The 24,514-nt window shown below is 39.2% G+C and overlaps 3 protein-coding genes across 5 annotated transcripts; 1 reads left to right on the forward strand and 2 right to left on the reverse strand.

Annotated features, from left to right (window-relative positions):
* Positions 1–1,294: 1,294 nt before the first annotated feature.
* On the reverse strand, positions 1,295–4,008 carry s100a11 (S100 calcium binding protein A11). Its single transcript, XM_028036059.1, has 3 exons — positions 2,480–4,008; positions 2,266–2,405; positions 1,295–1,598 (listed from the first exon to the last, which is right to left on the reverse strand). Exons 2-3 carry the CDS (start codon positions 2,392–2,394, stop codon positions 1,467–1,469), a joined length of 261 nt encoding a protein of 86 aa, XP_027891860.1. The 5' UTR covers positions 2,395–2,405; positions 2,480–4,008; the 3' UTR covers positions 1,295–1,466.
* A 73-nt stretch (positions 4,009–4,081) lies between these two features.
* pbxip1a (pre-B-cell leukemia homeobox interacting protein 1a) lies at positions 4,082–17,406 on the reverse strand. 3 transcript variants are annotated; one of them, XM_028036056.1, is made up of 10 exons: positions 17,250–17,406; positions 16,354–16,481; positions 13,159–13,243; positions 13,012–13,079; positions 11,642–12,263; positions 10,791–11,024; positions 9,091–9,146; positions 8,466–8,552; positions 8,135–8,315; positions 4,082–6,535 (listed from the first exon to the last, which is right to left on the reverse strand). In XM_028036056.1, exons 2-10 carry the CDS (start codon positions 16,423–16,425, stop codon positions 5,610–5,612), a joined length of 2,331 nt encoding a protein of 776 aa, XP_027891857.1. In that variant the 5' UTR covers positions 16,426–16,481; positions 17,250–17,406; the 3' UTR covers positions 4,082–5,609. The 3 variants fall into 3 exon arrangements, with proteins under 3 accessions (XP_027891857.1, XP_027891858.1, XP_027891859.1); XM_028036057.1 differs by lacking the exon at positions 17,250–17,406 and adding an exon at positions 17,019–17,210; XM_028036058.1 differs by lacking the exon at positions 17,250–17,406 and adding an exon at positions 17,011–17,210.
* Positions 17,407–19,647: 2,241 nt separating this feature from the next.
* On the forward strand, positions 19,648–23,014 carry cks1b (CDC28 protein kinase regulatory subunit 1B). Its single transcript, XM_028037206.1, has 4 exons — positions 19,648–19,806; positions 19,999–20,066; positions 20,202–20,329; positions 22,076–23,014. The coding sequence occupies exons 2-4, from the start codon at positions 20,008–20,010 to the stop codon at positions 22,123–22,125; spliced, it is 237 nt and encodes a 78-aa protein (XP_027893007.1). The 5' UTR covers positions 19,648–19,806; positions 19,999–20,007; the 3' UTR covers positions 22,126–23,014.
* The last annotated feature ends 1,500 nt before the right edge of the window (positions 23,015–24,514 follow it).

Raw genomic sequence — 24,514 nt, forward strand, 5'->3', positions numbered from 1 at the left:
ATTTTATCTCGGTAAGTGAGGCATGGCTACCAGACGCTTATCTGCAGAAGCGAACCGCACTGCAAAAACACAAAAACCTACCAAGTAATTTGGTCTAGTTTCTAGTGAAAAATCTTAGTACGCAGTACGACAAAACTAACTTGCAAGTAACTTTTCAGCACTCAATAGGAGCTTGTTTTAAGCAAGTTATTCCTTAATATTGATGGAAAATGTGCTACTTATAAGTGAAATAATCAGCCAGTGGAACAAGACATTTTAAGTAATATGGGGAAAATGTCTTATTTTACTTTTTAGTCAGTATTAAGGAATTGTTTACTTAAAACAAGCTCCTATTTCTTGCAAAAAATGTACTTACAAATTAGTTTTGTCTTATTTCACGCGTACTAAGAGATTCACATTAGAAACAGGACCATAAGTACTTGTTAAGATGTTTTTGCAGTGCGCCTGCAAACTGACAGACAGACAGACGTTCCCATTTCAACCGTTTCTGTGACTCATCCGACCATCGTCCGTCCCTCCCACGCTCACATCTCAACACGACGAGGGGGCGTGGGGGTTGTAATTTGGATACAAAGGTCACATTTACCTATCGCGCTGAAAAAGGGCGCACTCTCACAGTCAGGCCAGTAGCCAATTAAAACAGGCCCATAGGCGATAAAACGGCGGGGGATCATTCCTGCACACATAACTCTGTCTAGACATTAGTTAATGCTGAAATGACCCGTTTAAGGAAAACACAATAGGATGCATTTGGGTCACTCGTCGCCGTCCTCGCTGCTGCACTGCAAAACCATAAAATATTACCAAGTATTTCTAGAGCAAATATCTTAGTACAGTTGAATTGAGACAAAAACTAACAAGTAACTTTTTAGGAGGATAGGAGATTGTTTTAAGGCAATAACTCTTTAATATTGGCAAATAATTTCACTTATAACATTGGAAAACGTCTTGTTATAAATGAAATAATCTGCCAGTGAAACTAGCCCTTTTTCGTCAATATTGAGGAATTATTTACTTAAAACAAGCTCCTGTATCTTTATGAAAATTTACTTGTAAGTTGTTTTGTCTTAATCCAAGTGTACTAAGATATTTGCACTAGAAACTAGACATAAATACTTGCTGTGTTTTTGCAGTGCGGATCATAATGCTATACAACAGGCAGCTCTATGGAGCATTGTAAGTGTAGGATGGCTGCAGACTTTTTAAGATTACAAGCTCTTAAATCACTACAGCTCCAATGTAGGTTTGCTGGAAATCATATAACGCGGTGAATGAATGACAGCAGAGTCGAAGCTGGTGGTTCAGGGTTTAAAACAACAGAGGCTTTAATTCAAAGTTCCTCCCATCAGACAAATGGTTAACTATGCAGTTATACATGTGGCTCTGGCACAGAGAGATAAAAGAAATCAGATGCCCTCTCCCTCCGTTTACAGCGGGAATTAACCGAGCCGACTGGGCCGGGTCTGCTAGCTGAAGCCTCCCTGTTTGCTCGCCAGTTTTCCAATCAGCTGCCAGAACTCGGAGAAGGTCAGCTCCCCGTCGTTGTTTTCGTCTATGGAGCTCATGAGCTGGTCGATGGAGGCGGGGTCACTGGCGTTCTGCGGGCAATCACAGATGAGACGCAGATCAATACGGAGCAGAAACCGAGAAACTAAAATTACTTTACGATACTCAGTTACACTTTAATGGGTGTCAGTGAGTTGTTAGTCTGCTTCAGTGCATTTTAAACTTGGATTTTCTTATGGTGATCGCACAAATTTAGAGGTTTAGTTGTAAAGCCTGGCTCAGAGAACAGACTTTGAAATAATTCTGTTAGTTTTTAGTAAAATTAGAACCAAAACATTTTAAAGATCTGCTGTTATGTCACTCAGGTCTTCTGGTTCTGCTCTGCAGCCCCAGAACCAAGAAGATTGCAATTAGTTTCAATAGTTTTCTCATAAATACTTTGTTCAACACGTTTAGTGGAGTGATTTTGGCCACTTTCTAGTTTGTAAAACATGAAAAAGGAGAAATCAATTATAGGGATTTAGTTTTATAACCTTGTAAATAAAATTAAACTGCTTGGAATTTCAGAGACATGTCAGTAGTTTGTAGAAAAAAAAGAACAATGTTCTTTTTACTGAAACAAACTTATAAAAAGTAAAATCAGAGAAACTGATCATTTTAAGTGATCTCTTCATTTTTCAGAGCTGTATTCAGAGCCTTCAAATGTGGATAATCAACCAATATCAGCAGAGAGACAATAAAAGCAAAAAAGAGACAAACCTTGATGAAGCTGGGAAGCTGAGAGGTCACCAGTTTGTGAAACTCATCTTTACTCAGCGTGGAGGAGGATCCCTCATTCCCAGCATACACCTTAAACTGGGAGACGATGGTGGTGATGGCAGCTTCCATGGTGGCTTATGCTGTGAATAAACCAGTAAAAATCAAGAATGCATTTTTAAAAAATAAAAACCGGAATCAGCAGCTGATGTTTTACCTGGATGAGTTTAGGGTGAGAAGCAGCAGAAGGTGCGAAGTTCCTTTCCTCTTCATCTCTGTCCATCTCCTCTCTAAATATATGGGCTTCATCTTCTTCGCTGGTGCACACATCAGCGGAAAACCCCTCGTCGTCACTCCCCTCCTGCCCTCATCTCTGTCGGATTTCCATGACATCAAACAAAAACGAAAAAAACAAAGGAAACAGCAAACTGCTACGCTGACCTACAAAAGGTCACAGCGGATCCTGACGACTGGACAAAACACCGCTTGAGTTCGTCTGCACAGATAGCATCAGGCGAGTCCAATCAGCTGACTGAATCGTGCATTATAAGCAATAATTAGTTTATACAAAACATGACTCAAATAATGGTACCGAGGTCCAACACACCCTCTGTTGTCTAAAACTGAACACAGTCAAAACAAAGACAGAAATTATGCTTATTACGTGTTTGCAAAACCAAGCGAGTAGCTAGCTTTTTTCCCCCTTTTCTTCACGTGTTAGTTATTGGGATGTAAGCTTTTTAAAATCAAAGCAAACGCCATTCCAGGGAGGGAGCGGTGAATCTGTGCCGAAGCCTCTAATCTGCCTGGTTGTGTTATTCAAAGAATGGCAGCCTCTGTCTGCGCTTTCGAAATGAACAACTTGTTCTCGTTCATCAGCATATCAGCTGGGTGATATCAGCGGAAGTCAACATGGAGAGCGTGCCTTTTGTTGAGGCACAGACCCGGGTCTGCGTGTAAACGCTTCAGCTGGGCACCACAGCTGAGATAATAGATGCCAGTCATACCATCAGCTCCTGTTTCCAGCACGTAGCGAATCAGAGGCGGTGTGTGTCACACTGGGCTGGGCGGCTCCAGAGTTCTTATTGCTGGGAATTGTAGCCAGTTAGTGTATAAACCAGTGCAGAAGTTTATGCACTCCGATCATGCAGAAGTAGTTCAGTTTCTTTCCAGCTTGGACCAGAGAAAGACTTAAGTGCTCCAGTTTTGGACTGCTTCTGTCCTACTTCTCTGCTCCAACACACATGAATGAAATGACAGAATTACCTCTTTGGCATGTCAGTAAGTTCTGCAAAAGCTGAGTAATTGACCTGTAATTTGATGCAGGTGTGTTGGAGCAGAGATGCATCCAAAAGCTGCAGGACAGTGGCACTTGAAGACCCCCGATCTTGTTCTTTCCACTTGATGGAAAGCTTTTTAAGCTCCCAGTAAATCTTGTGATTGCCTGGAGCAGAAAGTTAGAACAAAAATTTAACACTCATCGGATGGGACAATCCTCAGAACAATGGGAATGTCTCAGGAAGTCTCCAGGTTATGGGAAAAGATTTTCGGGTCCATTTATAAGTAATTACTAACTTTTTTAAGAAACATTTTTAGGATGTCTTAAAGCTTCGTCAAAGACCAAACCGTCAACCTCTACCAATAGGAAACTTGTTAGGATGTTCAGGAAGAAACAAGGAGTTACCAATGGACTGAGTGGACAACAAAAATGTCTTAAAAAAAGTTTGATATTTACACACTCTACCCTGGTATTAAACTTTGTCAAATGGACCAAAATAAGCCCATAAAACTTCTGAAAACAAAAAGAAACTTCAACCAAAATGGTGAAAAATTTATTGAACTCAACATTTATTTTGTCAAAACAGGAGACAACTGATGATGAAAGAAATTATATTTGCCCAGGGGTCAAATAAATTCACATCCGTTAGGCCCTATTGTCGCCCCGCGGACACAGAAACACTTTCAAATATCGATTAAGCTCTCACTTCGATCTGTGCTTTGAGGACTCCTTCAAACACCTTTGGTCAAGCAGATCTTCAGAAATAAACCAGCACAATACCTCACAAGTAAACTCCCCAACATTGACTCTCTGCCCTGCAAACAGCAGGACGAATTAAAAGTCACCGAAACTCCTTCCTCTTCTAGCAGAAGTCAGTGAAATCAGAGACCTCTGGTCCAATCGGAGTTATTCATATTGTGGTAAAGGCACGTAAGCAGCAGCTGGTACGCAACGTAAACGAAGGTTGCTTCAACATTCAGCGTGAACGGCCCGGGACAGAGTCCGTCGCTCCTCGGATTCATACCAACGACAGGAGAAGAAGTGACAGAATAAATAATCACGCCAGAGCTTCTCTGAACAATCCCGACCCGACGGCTCTAACTTCACATCAACACAAAGGGGAACCGGTGAAAGTAAAAGGAACATACTATGAACTTTTCAGTCTTGTCTTTTGTGCTGTTTTTCACTTTCACCAGATGTGTGAAAATTAAATGCTTTCATGTCTTTTAGAAACTGAACTCTGGAAACGACGCCTAAATCACCTGCATGCAAGTCAACTCAAACTTCTGAACAAAACAAGAGGAGGAAAATTACAGGTTTGGCTGCAGAACTAATTCTGCTGCATCAGCAGATGAGCTGAAGGAAGTTATCCATGTTTAATAACCCAGACTGGTCTGAGTGTTTTTATGTGTTACAGAAAGCAGTGGAGGAAATGTGTCCGACATGCTTGAGGAAAAGTGCGAAAGTGGTTAAGAAGTCTCGACTCTTTGCTATTGCTTTTTTCTCCAGGAGCAGAAATTGAGTCAACAGATCAGAGGTGAGTCAGATTCAACAAAAAATGCTGGAGGCTCATAACAGATCTCTCTCTTTCTCTGTGTGCGAGGTGAAAAAAAAAAAAGAATGCTGACAAAGAAACCGGTCGGACCTGATCTGATAATGATCGCCGAACGCAGCAGGATCTCCTCAGACTGGAGAACCAACTGGAAGAATGATTTACTGGGTAATACTGATCGACTTCATGTCGCTTCCTGTCTGATCTGGGTTTAAATTCACTTCACTGCAACATGCACAGATTAAAGCAAAGAAAAAAACAAAACAAAACGTCACACAGTTTACGGTTACTCTGAATCAGGAGCCATGACTGGGACAGAGGTAGGTAACAACTAAGCCCAAAATGACAAACACAGCCTAGCTTATAATTAGAGACTTTCAGGGACACAATTAGGAGTTCGTACCAAAAGCTACGACAACTACAGCTCAGAAGAGGAGGAGAAGGAAGGGAAATGTCCTACAAAACCACCACGAGAACTGTTCTTGGGTTTTAATGCTTTTGAATCCTTCTTGGCTTTTAAGCTGTGGCGGCAAACTTCCACAGCGCCTCCCGCTCGAACTCCTCCATCTCCTCCTCGAGGGAGTGGCTGCCCTCCATGACGTCCACCATGTCTTCCAGGACGTCCGCCACGTCCTCGGCAAAGTCCCCGAAGCGCACGCGGTCATGGATGAAGACGCCATCCTCGAAGAAGTCGGCGGTGACCTTGCGGAGCTTGTCCTTGCTCTCATTGGAGGAGCCCTCCAGCTTGCTCAGGTAGCCCTCCAGCAGCTCCTCGAACTCGGCCAGCTCCACCGGGTACAGACCCTCCCTGGAGGCGCAGTCCTCCAGGGAGGAGCAGCCCAGCTGGGGGCGGACGTTGCGGTGCAGCTTGAGCTCCTGGTCCCTCCAGAAGTCGTTGTGGTGGTGCTGATGGTGGTGCGGCTGCCGGGGCTGATGGGAGTTTTTCCCCGGCCGGCTGTGCCACGGCTTCTCCTTCCTCCTCTCGTCCCGGTCCATTCTGCGCTCGCTCTTCCTCCTCTGCCACTCATCCTGGTGTTTCCTCCAGGACTCTTTATGAGAGTTTTCCTTTTCCTTCTTCTCTTCCTTGCTGTGCTTCCACTCCTTGTCCTTCTCCTCTTTCTTCCAGTGGTCCCGCTCCTGTTTTTTCTCTTTCTTCCCTTTCCATTTTGGCCTATGTGGCTTTGCCTTCTCCCAACTCTCCACCTCTTTGGAAAGCTGCTTCTGGATCCCATCTAGGTTCTCCCAAACCTGCTTCCCATCCCCTTTGTCCTTTTGCATCCCTCCCAGTCTTTTCTTGATGTCGTCCAACAGATCCTTCTGACAGTGGAGCTCTTCCTCCAGCGTTTCGTCCTGCTTCCTCTCTGGTCCGGTTGCTGTCTGGGAGCTCTGAGCGTCTTCGGCATCAGACTCAGAAGATGAAGTGGGAGCAGACGACGCCATTCCTGCAGAGAGAAATGATATTAAAGATTCAGAGACGGTGCAAGTACTGAGGTATTGAAACTGTGAACAAAGGTTTAAAGCGCACCGAAAGTGCAAAATTCACTTTTTGCACTTTCATTTGGGTCTTAACTTCTTGTAAAAACAGTCCAAGTGCTTAAAAAAAACAACAACAACAAAAAACACCCAGCTGTTTTTTGGTGCCTGATAAATGAACCATTTAAAAAAACATTACAGCCATTACCTAGGCTACACCATTACCTAGCAGCCCCAGCTCGTTACCTAGCAACCCAAGTGGAGCTCCACCACTTGGGTTTACCGCTGTATTCCCTGTGCAATGGCTGCTGGACAAGTGTTTTGTTGTTTATTTACCATTCAGAAACCACTTGCTGCATTCTTGTTGGTTGTGCAGGAGCCCCTACATCTGCTTCTCCAAGATGTACGGTTGTATAATTGCGGCTCTGTTTGCAGCCATTTTTACGTGGGAGTGTAAACGTCGAGTTGGGGAGTGCGTAGCCAGCAGTGGCTTATTTGCATTTAAATTGACAAAACAGCTGAAAGGTGCTCAAAATAGTCAGAACTGACTTAAAATATCATTTTCTAAGAACAATTTTGTATTTAAACATATCCTAATCTGTTCAAGGAAGCATAATAGATCACCGTTAAAAGTAAAACAACACACGGGCCACCATGAAACATGGAGATTGCAGCATTATGCTGGGGGATTACTTTTCCTTTGGGGTGAAATTATAAGATGATGTTCCAAAATCTGTTCCGAAATCTTGAGGAGTCACAAGAAAGCTGAGGATGAGGAGGGTTTTATTTTTCAGCATCACTGCAAGTCAAACCACTCTCTGCAAAAACCCAAAGTCTTTTTTCTAGCGCACATATCTTGTCAATAATTCCTTAACATTGATGAAAAGTCCAAGTCCCACTGGGAGATTATTTCACTTCTAACATGGAAAAAATGTCTTCTTAGAACTGACATAATCTTCCAGTGGCTTAACTGCAGGATATGATGAATTCAATTGTACTCTTTTTTTTTGTTTACTGATAAAGAATTATTTACTTAAAACAAGTTCCTGTAACGAAGTTGTAAGTAAGTGTGCAATGGCTGCTGGATAAATAAACAAAGTAGTTGTAAGTAAATTTAGTCTTAGTTGAAGTGCACTAAGATATTTGCACTTGAAACTAGACCAAAATTACTTGGTAATATTTTGGGTTTTTGCAGTTTTCACCCTAATTAACAAAATGATGAGTTTATCTCAGCAAAGTTAAACTTTGTAACCAAATCTGTCCAAATATCAGGACAGTCATCACATTCTGAAAGATTAGGAGAACTTCTTCAAGTAAAGAAGGAAAGTCAGTCAAGTCTTGCTGATAAACTACAAATAAAGACTGAATTTTATAATTAAATTAAGGTTCTTCAATAAGTATTAGCTTACTTTGATTCCCCCTAAACCACGTTATTGTAGTGCTTTTTTCAAGGTTTTTCCCATCTAAAAAAGGCTTATTCTTCCTTCCTCACATCACAAAAGGCCAGCATTGTAACAGGAATGTGTTTATTTTTCACATAAACCAGATTTGTAACGTCGCAGTCGTACCTGCGAACTGGTTGTATTCATTCACTCGGGCCCGCAGACTCTCCAGCTCTGTGCTCAGCTTAGGCAGGGTCGCCAGCTCCTCCTTCAGCTTTAACTTCCTCTCGTCCAGACCAGCTTTGTCCTGGTCATTGTCGCTCTCAGCCAACGCCTGAATCTCCGAATCAAGTTGTTCTTTCCTAAGCTGAGGCAGAAGGCAAAAACGAGACAGGTTGCAAATGAAATCCCAAAGCTTCAGCAATAAATAAAGCGCGAGATATCTGCACTTTAAAGTGGCTTCACTGTAAGAAAGGATGAAGGTAAAGAACTGAAACCAATAGGATTGCATGCTGACCTGAATTTGAGTCTCCAGATGAGTGATTTGCTCTGTTATTTCATCCAGCAGCCCTTTCATATCCTGTGGATCTCTGCAAAGCCAGTCCTGAAGAGGAATTCATGGGTGTGTGAATGGAATGTATATTTTTAAAATAAGTTGTTTACTTTTTTTTATTGTTCATGTGAACAGCTTCAATGCTGATGATTATTGAACAAAAATGGCTCAGCTGTATACTGAACATTAAATTTTTTACTAAATATTTTTTTGGCCTAGCTTTTAGTGAAAACATCTTAGTACACTTGAAATAAGACTTACAAGTCACTTCCAAGCAAGATGTTTTTAGTCAATAACTCCTTAATATTGATTAAAAAAATTAATTTACTAGTTCCACTGGCAGATTATTTCACTCATAACATAGAAAACATTCTTCTTACAAGTTAAATAATCTGCCAGTCAAACTTTTGCATCAATATTAAGAAATTATTTACTTAAATCAAAGTCCTATATCTTGCTGAAAGTTACTTGTAAGTTAGTTTCATCTAATTTCAATCAAACTAAGATCTTTGCACTAAAAACTAGACCAAAAATATTTGGTAGGATTTTATGTTTTTGCAGTTTGTGAGAGTAAAAGGTAAAAGCTGACCTGCATTTGGTCTTTGACCTTGTCTTCACCAGTCAATTCAGGGCTGTCAATGTCCCCTGCAAGACAAGAAAACACAACTTTTACATAAATCTGGCAAAAAGATGTTTTTTATTAACAAATATTTTCAGCCTGCACACGTCAGCTGAAAAGGAATCATGTTTCTCACTCCATCGAACATAAACATTCCAACATTTCTGCGCCGATATCAAACCACGCCCTCATGATTCCCCCTAAACAGCAACAAACTGTCACTCTACACTTCAGAAAAAGTGTTATTTGCTTTTTTCCTGCTGTCGCTGCAGGAACCGTCAGAGCAGATAAATCCTCCGGCAATCTGCAGAGCGCTGGCCGGTGAGGGCTGAAGCTTACGCTGCGCTCTTATCTTTGATGCTCGACCTAGCATTATCCAGGTCAGAGAGGAAGCCTGTTGACGTAGCGCAGCTTAGTCGACAGGATTCAAAAACGGACACCCGAGTGTTGCTGATGACGGCAAAGAAACATGTTTACATGACTCAAATACAGTCGTTCTCTAAACAGAATAGATCATTCTGTATGACCGCAGGGTTCGTACAAACTCAAACTACTCGAGGTAAAAGTTTTCAAACTTTTCCAGTACTACACATTGGAGATAAAAACAACACAAGTGAAGTAAAAAAAAAAAAAAAAGAGTAGTGTCAATTATTAATGTCGTGATAGTATTTTATATTTCACAGCAGGAACTAGGTTACCTAAAATAAATTAAAAAAAATTTTGTTTAGAAATCTCTCACACACAGATCCTACACACCTGACTGGTCTGAGAACAAAACACTAGTTCAACATAAAAATCTAATAATTGAAGAACATTGTTTATAAAATAAAAAACAACCTTTCATATTAAATTACAGAGATTAGTAACTTATGGAGCCATTAGGAATAATAAACATTCATTACATTGAAAGAATCCAAACAAATCCTGGGTAAATGACCCTCCTGCTCAAATTAAAAAGAAAAGCTACAAAAAAAATCTCTGAGGAACATTCTCACTATGTTTTCAGGCATTTAGCAAATAGAAATAGTTTTGTTCATTCTAACTGACCAAAAACAAGACATTTTTTTATCTCATTCAACTTCAGACATTGAGAAACATTAATTTAGAAAACTGTAAATAACGCTTATTAAATATAGGCTTTTTATCAAATGTTAGATTGCACTTTAATACAAAACTGTGCAGTTTTAATATCAAGCACTTTCAAGAACCTTATACAGAAATCAAGCACTTTCCAAACCTTGAAAACACCTATTTGAAATTCAAGGATTTCAAGCACACACATAAACCCTGTAGCTGGTTAGAAATGTATCCTGTTTATCATGCAAATTGCCATCAGATGGTATTTGCTGTGAGTTGGTACCAGAGAGAAGGATGTGTGGCCGATTCAGAGGGCTTGGAAACATTAACGTTAAATGTAAAATTAAATTATTGTGATCTTTCATTCCTACTCTCAGGTAGGAATAAATTAAAAACAAAGATAATTAGGAGGCGAAGATTAAGTCACCTTGTCATTCTTTGACTCGAAATGTTTCTTGTAGTGTCAGTTTTACTTACGGGGTTGTTTTTAATTTTTGATTAGCTTTGCACGTCTGTAAACTGACAATTGTTTGCTGCAAAAAGCTTTAAAAAGCAGAACCACCTGCGATTAGCAGCGCAGAAGAGGAACTCACCTGACAGAAACAGGGAACCTAAGAAGAGCAGGACCAAAGCAGCCACAATGCATTTGCTCATGGAGAACCACGGCTTGTCCTCCTTTTTCTCCGCCATCTTGAACTCAACCTCCTCTTCGTCGTCCTCCTCATCGGAGGTTCTTGGTCTTGGCGCTTCAAAGGAGGGAACATTCCTCCTCCTTAGTCCATCATCAAAACCGTTCACTTCACCCATCTCCATGCTGTTGGACGGATCTGAAAAAATAAAGAAAAAAAGAAACACAGAAGATGAAAACAGAAGACGGCAACAGCAGAGTCTTTGTGCCAACGAGCCTGAAACTCAACCGCAAATACTCAGCTGTCCCGCCATACCACTTCAATTAATCATTTCTGCATCTTTGGAGGCTAAACTGTCAAGTGTTGAAGTCGTTTCCAAAACAAAAATTATCCACTGGCAGCCTGCCCTACATACAGAAAATGGCATGCAAAACAAAAGGAATTTTGCAAACACCATGTGAGAAATGCCGGTGACAAAAGCAGACTGTTGCTTGTGGAAATGGGTGACATTTCTTTTCCTCTAAATTACAACAGCGGTAATTTTATGCTTGAGGGTTTATGCATTTTCTCAACAGGGTGTGGGACTCGCTGTCAGACTAGTAAATCATATTCCAGATGCTAACACGACACAGATAAGAAACGTGGTCACAAATCATCTCAGAGTTCGCCTCTTCTTCTTCTTCTTCCTATTTGATTTACCTGCAAAGAATGAAGCTAGTTTTTAGCCTTCAGGTGTTTTTTGACTGTATTCATTTTTTCATGATAAAACAATTAATGAGAATGCATTTAGGAATAGTGATTGGAACCTCTTATACCTTCCTCTTCTTCTTCATCCACCTTCTGTGACTCGGATGGCATTTCTTCCTCTTTTTCAGCATCAGCCACGTCTTCTTCTGCTTCAGCAGAGCCGACCGTCTCTGGCTCAGGATTTCCTCCAGTCTTCAGCTGCTCTGGGACCGGACTGGGAGGCTCTGCAGCAAAGCTGACCTCACCCTCGACATGAGGCGGAGGCTCAGCGGCTGTAAGGGTCTCCGTGGGAACGTTAACCTTAGGTTGAAAGCTCCAGACGTCACTCCCGGCAACAGCACTCACAGGCGTCGGTTCAGAATCAGTGGGCGTGTGGGGCGTGTGGAGCGCAGCCTCGGCAGCGGCGGAGGCGTCCGTCACGTGAGGGGGAGCCTCGGTGGGGTCCGCTAGCAGAATATCAACAGCTGGGATTTCCAGCTGAGCGGCCAGATCGATGCTGCTGACCAAAGGCATGGCACCTTGAGGCTCGTTGTCGCTGGGAGAGGTGGTCACGATGTCGTGGATGACCGGGGGCTGACTCTCCGTGTCGATGTACGAGGTATCCAGAGGATTGGAGGGGAGAGGGCTCAGTCGGGACGGGCTGGAAGGGATCGGACCCTCGCCAGACTCTGGGGAAGTTTCCTGACACACCTGAATATAAGAGAAACTTATCATTCAGGGTTTCACTTTTTTAACTACTGAGCTCAACATATTTCATTATTGCTGCAACTGATGATTATTTTAGCAGCTGATTAGTCTATTTGATTATGTTGACGATTAATCAGATTTAAAAAACTGCACATTTTTCATCTACTTAAGCCTTATTTTTACACAATATTGATGTACATAAAATGTTGCAAATAAGTTAATTTTTCAGTTACGTTTATGCAATAACAGTTATTTAAATGAACGCTTGATTATTTGTAGCAAAGATGCATTTGCAGCTAAAAAAAATAATACTATCTTCTAATCGTTGATAATTTAAAGGTGATTAATAGGAGATTTTTTAGCAGAATTTTAACCAGGTGAAGCTAAAAATGCCACTTGAGGAGTTCTGCTTACAAACATAGAATGTTTTTCTATCTTAAATGCAAAAAATATATATATGTATATATATATTTTTTGGCATGTATATATATATTTATATATATATATTTTTTTTTTTTTTTGGCTTAATGCTCCACGTGTATTGTTCTTTCAGCAAATTGCTTTTTTTAAAAGCTTCTATAGTCCTGATAATTAATCAATCACTAAATCAGTTGACAATTATTTCAGTAATCGATTAATTCAATCGTTTCAGCCCTATAGTCCAGTATTTCATGATGAAGACTTGTGCTCTTTAAAGGTTTGCTTCCTAATAATTTATAAGGTCTGTAATTGCACGACTATCGGTACCAACCTGATGGCCTTCTTCAGACAAGACAGTTTCTACTGGAAGCTCAGCTGGTTTCTCTTCTGCTGCAGCTCCTGAAACAAAGTACACACCATGTCGGAACAGAAACAGCAGCTCATTTACACCCCAGGGTAGAGATAGACTGGTCAGTACCTGCCACCTCCTCAGAGAGACTGGGGGCATCGCCCAGACTCTCTGTGCCATCGTCTGCAGGCCCAACATTCTCAATGGCAGCCTCCTGTGGGGAGAGAAGAGCCAACAGGATCCAGGTTAAAACATCTCACAGGTGGCAATGACAGGAAAACATACCTGTCGACATAAACCACTAACAGACACATCCTTCATGGTGAAAACAACAAGTATATTTTAGAAAAAAAAAGAAGAAAAAAAAATCAAAAACAAAGGTGATGTTCTCGTTGTAGCCTGAAGTGACCCAATTCCTATTTTTTTGTCAAATCTGAATTTTTTTTTTCTGTGGTCGTTTACGCTTCCAAATATATGCGACTTGTATGTGATCACCAGTGTGACCTGAATTATTTTAAAAGAAAAAGCATAGACATTTCTGAAGTACATAAAATATCCTCAGAGATAAAAGTTAACATTTAGCTTTTTTTTTCTTTGTTTTTTTTTTATTATTTTAATGCCAATATTAGATTTATTTCATATTTGATCACATTCCAGACAATATCTAAAGCTTCAGGTTTTTTTCTGCAGACTGTATCAGAAGACAGCCAGGCAACAATCCCAGCATTTGGTTCCTTAAAGGAACGAAACCTTTGAGCCGTCTTCACACCTGAGGCAGACAAAACCAACAATGCAGTTACATTCCTCTGCAGTAAAAGATAGCAGAGGAAGGAGTGGCTTTCATTCATGCTGAGCCTTTTGTACGGCTGGTGACTCATTATTTGGTTTCCTGCAAACATCCGGCAGATTTGTAGGATTTTTAGGCTCGGGGTTACAAGTTTAGACAGGAAATGTTGTACTTAAACTTGCATTCACTAGCCAGGTTGATTCACATCCACTTTGAGGGATGTCTTGATAAGCATCTCTCCATAAACAAGAGTTTCATTTCCTACATCGTTGGCATGCAAATGTTTCCTACTGAAGTCAGGACACTTAAGACAGATATTCATAGGTCAATTCTTCCTCATCAAGATTAATATGTCATCTCTTTGTAATGTAATCCATCCAACTACAGATATAAAAATGCTTCATTAATTTTTGAACATGATGTAGAAAGTATGTACTTTACACATTAAGAGTGTACTCATATGAGAAAAGTGATGTAATTTACTGTCTGGCCAGTGACTGGAGAGTGAGATGAGGATGCCTGCAGCAGATGTCCAGTATAACTATTAAATATTAAAGCAAGTGGGATTAAAACTCACCCTAAAATAAACTAAATTAAAACACTTTCTTACATTTTCAATGAATATAATAAACTAGGGGGGATTCTTAATTAGATTTTTTTCTGGTTGAAGTCCTGGAGGTCAGAGCATTTTCTGTTATTGAAAACTCTCTGCATCACTCAAATTTAGTTTGGTTTTTTTTCCTGACCAGTAAACTGGATGACTATAACAAATGAGAGAGGAATTTGCATCTGAAACGCTCTAGAGCAGTTGGGTTCAGTTTTCAGAAGTCTTGGGTCTTTGGTTGCCAAAACATGAGTGTCCTCTATTTATACTCTGATGAATTGACACCTGCCACCTCAAAACCACAGAAGAACCGGATTATTTGTTTCCATGTGCTAATTGAGTATGGTGAAATGCAGGTAGGCAAAGACTGCATATGATTTTTTATCTTATAATGCAGTAATTATTAAATTAAAGTTGGTGGCCATAAATTCAGTGAGAAAGCTAAAGCCAAAAAAAGCTTAGTATGAATTCTTTTTTTCCCCCCAAATAATTCTTTGTACCTGTTTTTGTTTAAATGCATAGAAACAAACATCTTCTTTATTGTTTATATGTTCACCCATTTGTTGACTCAAGTGACTCAATAGGTTTTGATAAGAGATTATTAAGTTGTCTTTTATAAGCTACTTATCAGTAGTTGGTGTTCTTTATTTCATGCTTGTGCGTAAAACTACGATTGGATCTCCTTTTTTTTAAAAAGCGGTTGCTATGGAAGTGTTTTGGTTACAACTCAAATGCAGGTAATTCAAGGTAAAAGACAACATTTCCCTCTCTAACGTCGCCCCCTGCTGGTCGTTATGGTTTTGTCATTAAAGTTTTGTATGCATGTTGCCATACAAACATAATAAGGCATTTTATTAAAACAGCACCTTCTTTCCATGGAGAGAATTAAAAATTCAAAGCTTTCATCCATTTTGGTTGTGGCTGTTCATTAAGGACTGATAGTGGGCTTTAAAGTCAGACGAGTTAGAGCCAGTGGCTTGAAGCTTTCTTTTACTTGTCTTTCAACAATGAAAGTCAGTCTGACTAAAGCAAATATGTGAGCACTGTACTGGACAAACAAATAAATCCATTTATGAGTATGTTTAAGTTTGAAACCCTTCAAAAAAAAAAAAAAAAAAAGGTGAGGAGTTAAGCTTACAACATGAAGAAGTTGAAATAACCACAGGCCTCATTAAAAAGCTCCTTTCTGAAGTGAAACAAAACAACAACCACCCGGATACCGACAAACTTTATGGACAAACTTCGAAAGAGTCCCAACATTTCTCCATGAAATGAGGTTTGGTGAATATTATGCATGTGTACTCTTTCTGGTGTTATTCAAAATCTTTGCCTTTTCCTTTGCTTTAAACATATCACCTGAATCCTTGTAACCCAACTTTTACAAGCAATCAATTTTGCTTTATTTTTCCACCCTCCCCCTTTTCTACTACCACCATATCTACTTACTTACACCATATAAGAACATGCAACATTTTTTCCTCACTGTCTGAAATTAAACAATATTAAGTGGTGTACTTAATGGTGCCATTTTTATCTGTTCATTTATATTCAGATCAACGGTGAGCATAGTGGTTTCGGCCAGGTACCAGGAAGACACGGTCTGGATTGAAGTGAAATAAAGACAAAATGAAGAAATAAGCAAGAAAAGAAGCAGCATCTTGCTGAATCTCCATGATTTTGGAGACTATAAGGATGAGTGGAGTTTTTGAAAAATGAAAATATCGGTCAGCGACAAACCTGCACATTCACCTGTTGTCCTGTGCTCATTTAAAGTTTTGACTAAGACGTTTAACAACAGCGGAACACCACGCAGCTTACCAACATGCAACTCATTAATAATTGCTAAATTAGGTTTAGTTTTCTCTTCTTATGAAGCTAAGCCAAAGGATTTGGACTTCCTGTCACTGTGTGCCTGCCAAAGTTTGGTTCTTACCTCAGGAGAGAGGAGGGTCCAGCTGTTGGTGGAGGAGCCAGTGCTGCCTGTGCTGTTGCTGCTGTCAGACATCGCCCTCTAAAGGCTCAGGTTGGCACAGCACCACACAGATTCACCTTTATAATATCCTGCACATGACGAAACCAACAACGTGTCCTCAGTGGACATGTCGAAATGGCACCAATCTTTTCAAACAAATTATCCTAACTCAATAAACTGGCTGTGGTATTATTTTATAACAGTACTGTACTAGTATTGTGCATAGTTTTGAAGTAGAGAAAAAATACAAATAAAAAAGGCACATTCTCCCACAATGCATGCGGTGTTTGAGGTGATTATGCAAACTGTTGTTTAAAAGGACACAATTGTGCAACCTAAGAAAGGTTTAAGCAACAATACGGAGCTCAGGCGGGATAAAGAGCTGATTGTGCCTGATTCCAGTTATGTAATGGGATGGTGGCATCCATAATACACAGCTGCGCAGCAAAATTAAGAAGGGAAAAACAAGCAAAACACCTGACTTAACATCCACAGACAAACAATTCATCTACATCCATTTACCCAGACAGCGTGAGCGGCAGATAAATCACCAAAGATGGTGAAACCTCAGCTTGAAGCAGCTCATTGATCCAAAAACAGGCAAATAGAGACACATACTCACTAACCCGCAGGCTCAGGAGTGCAACGGTTCCGTTTAAATCAAATTAGAGACACACTTTAGGGGCTGCGGTTGTTGTAGCAACCAATTTGAAGGTACACTCATGAAGGTAAACAAAGGATGGTAGCCTGAACATTCCCACTCCCACTCTTCCGCGTTCCCACTCAGGCCCTGCAGCTAGCAGGAGCGTCCAGCACGTCAAACTACACCCGATAAAAGACGGCCTATTTACACAAACCTGTTTATACTCCAGTCGCTAGCTGATTTCTCCTCCAAAACCTCTCGCTTACTCCTAAAATCAACGCTCTTCTCCTGTGAACTTGGGAACTTTGGGAATTCCAAGCTGCGTCACGTCAACCAAAGAAACCTCTCAGCCAATGGGATTTCAGGATCTGCCAAGGAGCGCCCGCCCCCGGACGACAGCTGAACCACTCAGGCAGAAGCGTTGTCAGGAAAGGGACGTGATTGACGCACGCAGGTGAAAAAAGCGGCAGGTGATGGACGGGGCTTCTTCTCCTGGGTTTATAATAATACAGATTCATGTGTGACCCCGACCCCAAGGAAGCATGTGTGCACACATATTTATACACAGCAGGGAGAGGCTGCACGGACCAGCGGCTCACTGACACGTCTGCACAGCTATATTTGACTGTGGGACTTACCAGAGTGGACAAGCCACCGATCCGGTTGCTGCAGAGTGGACACTGGTTTCATCATCTGATTCCTTATCCTCTATAATTAGTGTGTTTAGTATTCAGACTGTGATAAGCACTTTTCTGCCTCCTACAACTCCGTAGATCTATATCAAAATATGGAAACAATATAGTAAAACTATATAGAGGTCAGAGGAAAAAAATAAAACAGCTCGAGTCTTTCATATTCAATTTAGTCCAGTCAGAAATATTTCTGAGCACATTTAAAACAGCAGGTTTTGATTAAAGAGCTGCTACAGAAGCAAAAGGCCATTTGTATTATGTTGGGGGCATGAGCCAACACGTGGAAAAATTAGATCTAGTCAGATAAAATCCAATTCTAGCTTTTTGCCTGATATGAAAAATACTATATGTGATGAAAAGCTAATAAAAAGACTTGTCTTCAATTTGTCACACCCACCATGACACATGGTGGTGGCAGAATCATTCAAATTCAAAATTCAATTCAAATTCTAAAATACGTTATTAATACCAAAGGGAATTAATAAATGTTAAATGTTGTTGTAACTCATTAACTTAGATTCTTCAAAGAGTTATTGAAGATTGTGATGGCTGTTGGCAGGAAAGGTCTTCTGCAGCGGCCTGTACTGCACTGAATCTGAAGAAGCCTCTGACTGAAGATGCTCTGCCTTCCCAAGATAGTCTCTTGAAGAGGATGGTCAGGGTTGTCCATAATTTTCTTGATCCTTCCTATGAATGCTTTATGAATGCTTCAAAGGGTTGGGAAAGCTGATGATGGAAAGATGGATCTTTCTGTACGGCTGGATTAATCTGAATATGTATTTATGTTGCTGCACAGAATCCTGGCCTATAGGCTCTTTCTGCATAGAGGTTGATCTATCTTGACTGCCGTCAGGTATGTGGTCGTATGTCCTGTGCCTCTTGTTACTTTAAGATAGGCCATTTGGTAAAGAAAAAAGACAAAATGGCAGATTTTACTTAAGATATCACAGTAAAGAAGGCTGAATGCAAGTGCATGGCATTTTTCACAATTCACTTTTAAAAATTTTTATGTAAAATGGTAGTCTTAAATTTTCTACTTTGTGCCGGTTTTTATCAATAAAATAAATTGCATGCATGAATTCTCCAAAGGTGTCCAAGCTTCCTCTCACTGTCCCAAAACAAAATGTAGGGTTACCATTGTAAGTGGTCAGTAGGTGTGAAAGTTGGTCTTTGCCCTTGCAAATAGTAAACTGGTACAGAAATATTCATGATACTTTGCATGCATGTTTGTGCTTATAACTACTGGTATCAGATTGAGAGCGTAGTCTCAAATGAGCCGGATTTGTTTTCTGGACAGAAAGAAACCATTAAACAAAACACTTACTTTGGATCCCCTTTATTTCTTGTAATTCACAAGAATCTTATTTTCTTACTAATAATTAAAAATAGTAGAAGTGTAACCGGGGTTTGATATCCCACCAACCAGTGTCAAAGATGGAACAATTAGATTACTTTTTTTTACTAGTAGAGGAAAATATCAAATAAAGGAAAAAAAGTTTTGTTAGTATTTACAGAAAGCTGTGATCTACGTTTTGTAGAAAATGTCTCCTGCTGTGACACTGATGATAATCGATATGAAAGCAAAAATTTAATCGTTTTAAATGTACATTTTAAAACATTTGTACTTTTACATAAAAAATACTAAACTAAATGCAAATAGAGCACACTTTAAACTTCATTACGTGGTAAGCTTAAATTTTTAGTTGTCAAACAATTTGCGACTCAAGTTGTTAAATAAATGAAGAAAACGGCAAGATTTGTTTTTTTTTTTATTTTCATTAAAGCCACCGACCAAATTGTGCTGGCCAATTGGAAAGTCAGATGGAAACTACGTTATTTCCTCTAACAAATGTATTAGCCAATGAAATCGACTTTCATCTTCAGAGCAGCCAATGAAAGGTAAGCTTGGTCTTCTGGTTGACCAATGACGGGAAGCCAGGTCTTTTTGAACGCAGTAAAGCGGGCTTGAAAACAGTCGAGAGGGAAACAAAGAGAGAGCGAACATCTCGCTGTTGTCGGATGTGAATAACTACATAAATTGATTATTTTTCGATCAAAGTAACTTTGCGCTTTCATACGGTAAGTTTAAAAGTTATTCCACTGTCGTTTACAACGGTTAAATAATGTTTTGTTGTTTACATGTCTCACCAGTTCATGCCTAACTTGAAGCCGTTAGCTTAGCTGCGCTTGCTTTACTAAAACTTGCTGCTAACACGCTACTTAGCCTAGTTTTACTTTGGACGCTAACTAACGGTTGAAACTTCTTTCCAGGCCTCCGCTATGTCTCACAAACAGATCTACTACTCTGACAAATATGACGATGACAAATACGAATACAGGTGGGCTTTATTCATAGTTTTTTTTTAACTTTCATGATTGACATTTGTTGGCCTCATGTTGCGTAACTGTTGCATGACAACCCAACACGAACTGAACAGGCGTCCAGTTTATTCTAACGTTGTACAATTTTGCAGACATGTAATGTTGCCCAAAGACATCGCAAAACGTGTACCCAAGACCCACTTGATGTCTGAGACCGAGTGGAGGAACCTGGGGGTCCAGCAGAGCCAGGGATGGGTGCATTACATGATCCATCAACCAGGTATGCTTGGTGTTAGCTAAACCATACATTTACCTTCACACGGCTGTATTTCTGATTTTACCCTTGTTTATTTCAGTTTCTTTTTCATACAAGTGACTGTTGATGACATGTGGAAGATCTAGCCTTGATGGAGACCATGTGTTTAGATCCACACTTTAAGATAATTACCAGGTTTTGAATACTAAAATGCAGTTATCCATTCTTCATGATTAACCTGTTAATAAAAAAATTAAGTGAAATGCACAGGTATGTTTCTCCAATGTTGTCTGGCTTATTAAACAATTACTTCACTATAAAACTATAAAGTGGTTGCTCTGTGAGTCTTTATTATATGTATATTTAAGCTTCTTAGATCAGGACTTAAGTTTTGAAATTAATAGAGATGAAACTTGAAGTCTAGCATACAGTTTTAATAATGGGTCATAAATTATCTGTATGCAGTTTCTACTTTGAGAAATTTTGGCACTTATGATTTGTAACTCTGAATAATGTGGTTGTTGTGGTGTGAAAAAAAACTAAACTTAAAAAAAAAAAACTAATGCAATTAAGTGATAAGTCTATCAAAAATGAATTTATCTTCAGACATTCAGTTTCCCCCCAAATACTCTAAGAGAAATTGTGCTTCTGAAACATGACTATTATAAGCGATTGGGAGGTAAAAACAGCAATACACGAAATGTGCACAGCAACAAAACGAAGCTGGGTTGGAGTGGAAGTGTTGACAACTGAGAGCAATGTGTCAAGAGCCAAGAAGAGGTTTAAGCTTTTTATTTTGGTTATGTATGCTTGTACTGGCAGTATTGATGTTAGATTATATACTTTTTTTGTAGATGCAATTTACAAAAAATGCATCTGCAAATTTTCTTATACTTGTAGATGCAAAACATTTTCATTTCTCAGTGAAATGCAATCTTGTTTCCTAAATGAACATGTATTCCTATTTACTAGCTGGAAGATGATCTTGTCAAGGCACTTAAATAGATTAAATTCTTAACTTCCCTCTATTTTTTTCATCCAAAAGTTTTTCTTTAGGAATGGGATGTAGTAAAATATTATTGCTTTAGTGATACAAAAAAAAAACTTATGTATAATGAAAATGTAATTTTCTTTGAACTGCCTGAAACTGACCCCTCTCTTAATGTTTTTTCTCCCTTCTAAATCACCTCACTGCATCAAGGTTTCTTGAGATTTGCTTGTTCTCTCTGCTACAAGTTGTCTATTATTCTGAAAGGAGATTCTTTGTTTTCAGGGTTTCGTCTTTATTTCAGAGTGTCTGACACAAGCCTGGGTGTGGTTCTGTTTTGAAATACGTTTCTATATTGAAACCCAACTTGTTGTGGAGCAGGTTAGGGTTCCAGTAGAGGCTCCCTCTGTTACTCCTGCATAATAAAGTCTCTCTCAATGTTTCACCCATGTATGATCTTGATGCTGGATCTGCCCAAGTCCAGTTCTTGACTTACCATCCTACAATTTTCAGATGCGTCCCTTCCCCAGCACACCTGGACCGACTGACTGGCTCATTAGCAGGCCTCTGTAGAGCTGAGTGTCTGATGGGATCCCGGTGTGTTTAGAGCAGGAATCTGTTTGAAAATCGGATGATATAGCTGTGGAGGACTGGACTTGACCATAGTATTGTCAGATCTGCAAAGGATGTTGAACCCTGACTTGTTTAAAGTTTTGACTTCAGCTGTTTTTAAATGTATTTTTGTATTTGACATGTTTTGTTCTGTGTTTTTCACCCTCTAGAACCTCACATCTTGCTGTTTCGCCGCCCTCTGCCTAACCCAAAATCTTAAAGGTATTTTTCGAGTCCTGCAAAGCTCAGCCTTTAAGTGCCTCCGATCAGAGTTCCCATCATGCTGTCAAACCAACCTCCCGTTGGATCGGATCTCTGTGCTGATGATTAGGGACCTGGAGATGGACTATCATTTATGAACAATGGATGTGGAGTGAACGTGTTGGAGAGGGGAAGAAAAAAAAAAAGGATTTGTCTTTATGTAAGAAAAGGAATCTGCAACAACACGTCTGACACATTCAAACCCTTTTTGACTTTTTAAAATGGCTTCAACGTCTGCTTGGATCTGCAGTTTATTAGAGCGATTACCATAGTGTGGTGAGCGAAGCTTTAACAGGAGTTATACAGTTATGAAACCACCTGATCGTTACTATAGATTAGTTTGACTCAAGCTGACATGTTGCTGCTTCGTTGTATGAGTCTGTAAATTGTCATTTAACACATGAGAATCTGCAACATTCCTGTTTTTGAACTAGATTTGATTTTGTTTTCATTCTGCTTTAGAGGATTTCACTTCACTTGGTCTGAATGTACCAACAAGCTGCTCAGTATTTATAAATTGTGTTGCCCTTTGATAAATAAATGTAAACTTAAAATTTTACTGATGGGTTAATTTTTTTATTTTTTCCCCCCCTGTTTAGCGTTTTGGGTTTGTCTAGAGTTGCAACATGAATGATTCAACAAGATAAACTTTCCAGGAAACAGTGAAGCTGATTGGTTAGAGTTGTCTGCACAATATAGGACTGCACAATATATCAACATAATATTCATATTTCAAAAGACTGGACTGCATTAATTGACTAATATATTCCAAGAGTGTTATAAAGTTGGAAATAGCCTTGCTCAAAATGCTAACTGGAGCACAGATTAGAGCGAATAGAATAATTTTCTAATATGGTGCAGCCCTTTAATTTAGAGATCTAAGATGAAGCTTGCTATAGAGTTTATAATTTGTTCCTGGGTGTTTAAACTGATTATATATGTTAAACTGAGAAATGTACAGTTTATAGACAAATTCAAAACTACTGTCTAGACCTGTCTTTTAAGGCGTATTCAGTAATCATGACTGATCTCTTTGAGGCAGTGACCTTAGAAAATGAAAGTTTTATCTGCAGTATAACCAAATGTTATCAGTTTAATTTACTCTTTACAGCAGCAGCCAGTTCGTATTTCTCTTCAAGACTGAATCTAATGACAAAAACTACTGGAATAAAATTTAACTTTGTGTGTATACATGTACTTTTTCCTTTTTCTTCTAAGATGTATATTTTCATTTCTCAATGCTTTCCAGATATTTTATTTTTGTCCTGTTTATTTCACTTGGCATTGGGGCAAATTGTTATGTTTTCCTAAGTTGGAGTGGTGTTTGTCACTGGCAGGATCTTGCTTCATGTTCCTTCACTTTTGTGTTTGCTTTGGATCTTGTTTACATTTCTGTTTGATTTAATTTTTTAAAATTTCCCCAGAATATGGAGTATATACCTTGAAGGACAATTTGAAGCTTAAAAAAAGGCATAGGAATGTTTCAGCTAGTTAAGCCACAAAATGACGATGATGCATGAATCTTCAACTTTGAACTAAAAACCAAAGGTCAATGCTTTCCAATAAAATGTTAAATTCAACTACAATTTTAATATTGTAAAAACTTTTTACCAATTTGCAGACTGTCACTGTACATAATCAAGGCGTTTGTGTTAAAGTTGGAACACTATACATCAGATAAATGAAAGCATGTTTTAATTTTACCAAAATAAATTTTACAGGATGTCCCAGTAGGGCTGCACAATATATCGTCTTTGTAATATCAGTCACATATTCATATAGCAAAGGGCTGTTTGGGTAGCAATAATTTTTATTTAACATATTTTGGGAGTTTTGAAGTTGTTTTTTTATGATAATGTGATATTTGGCCAGTAGGCCTCAGTCTCATACTTTCTTGATGCTCTGCAAATGTTGGCATAGTATTTTAACACTACAAACGTCATGCTATTATATATATAATACAAAACTTTTGATATTTTGCCTCTCAACATTGAAGTTAAATATCTGTTTTGCAAATATACATCCACACTGAAACACTGCTTCAACTTCAAAACATTTAGATTAAATAAAAATGACAGCTTGAGAAAGTTAACTGGAAAAAATAAGTTATGTTGAAACTGTTACTCATAAGGACAAATACTGTATATCCCCATTAAACAATCAATTTGCAGTAATACTGACAGATCTGAAATGTATTCATATAGAGTGTTAAGTTATTTGTAGTTTCCAAATGGTCATGTTGTTCTGTTCTGTTACATGCTTAGGTCACAGAGAGGTTTTGTGGTTCTAAATTTTTAAGCTTAAAAATTAGATCGCAATTTTCCACTTTTTAGAATTTCTCCCTTTTC

The sequence above is a fragment of the Xiphophorus couchianus genome, chromosome 13, assembly GCF_001444195.1.
Source record: "Xiphophorus couchianus chromosome 13, X_couchianus-1.0, whole genome shotgun sequence".
NCBI classification, from domain to species: Eukaryota; Metazoa; Chordata; class Actinopteri; order Cyprinodontiformes; family Poeciliidae; genus Xiphophorus; species Xiphophorus couchianus.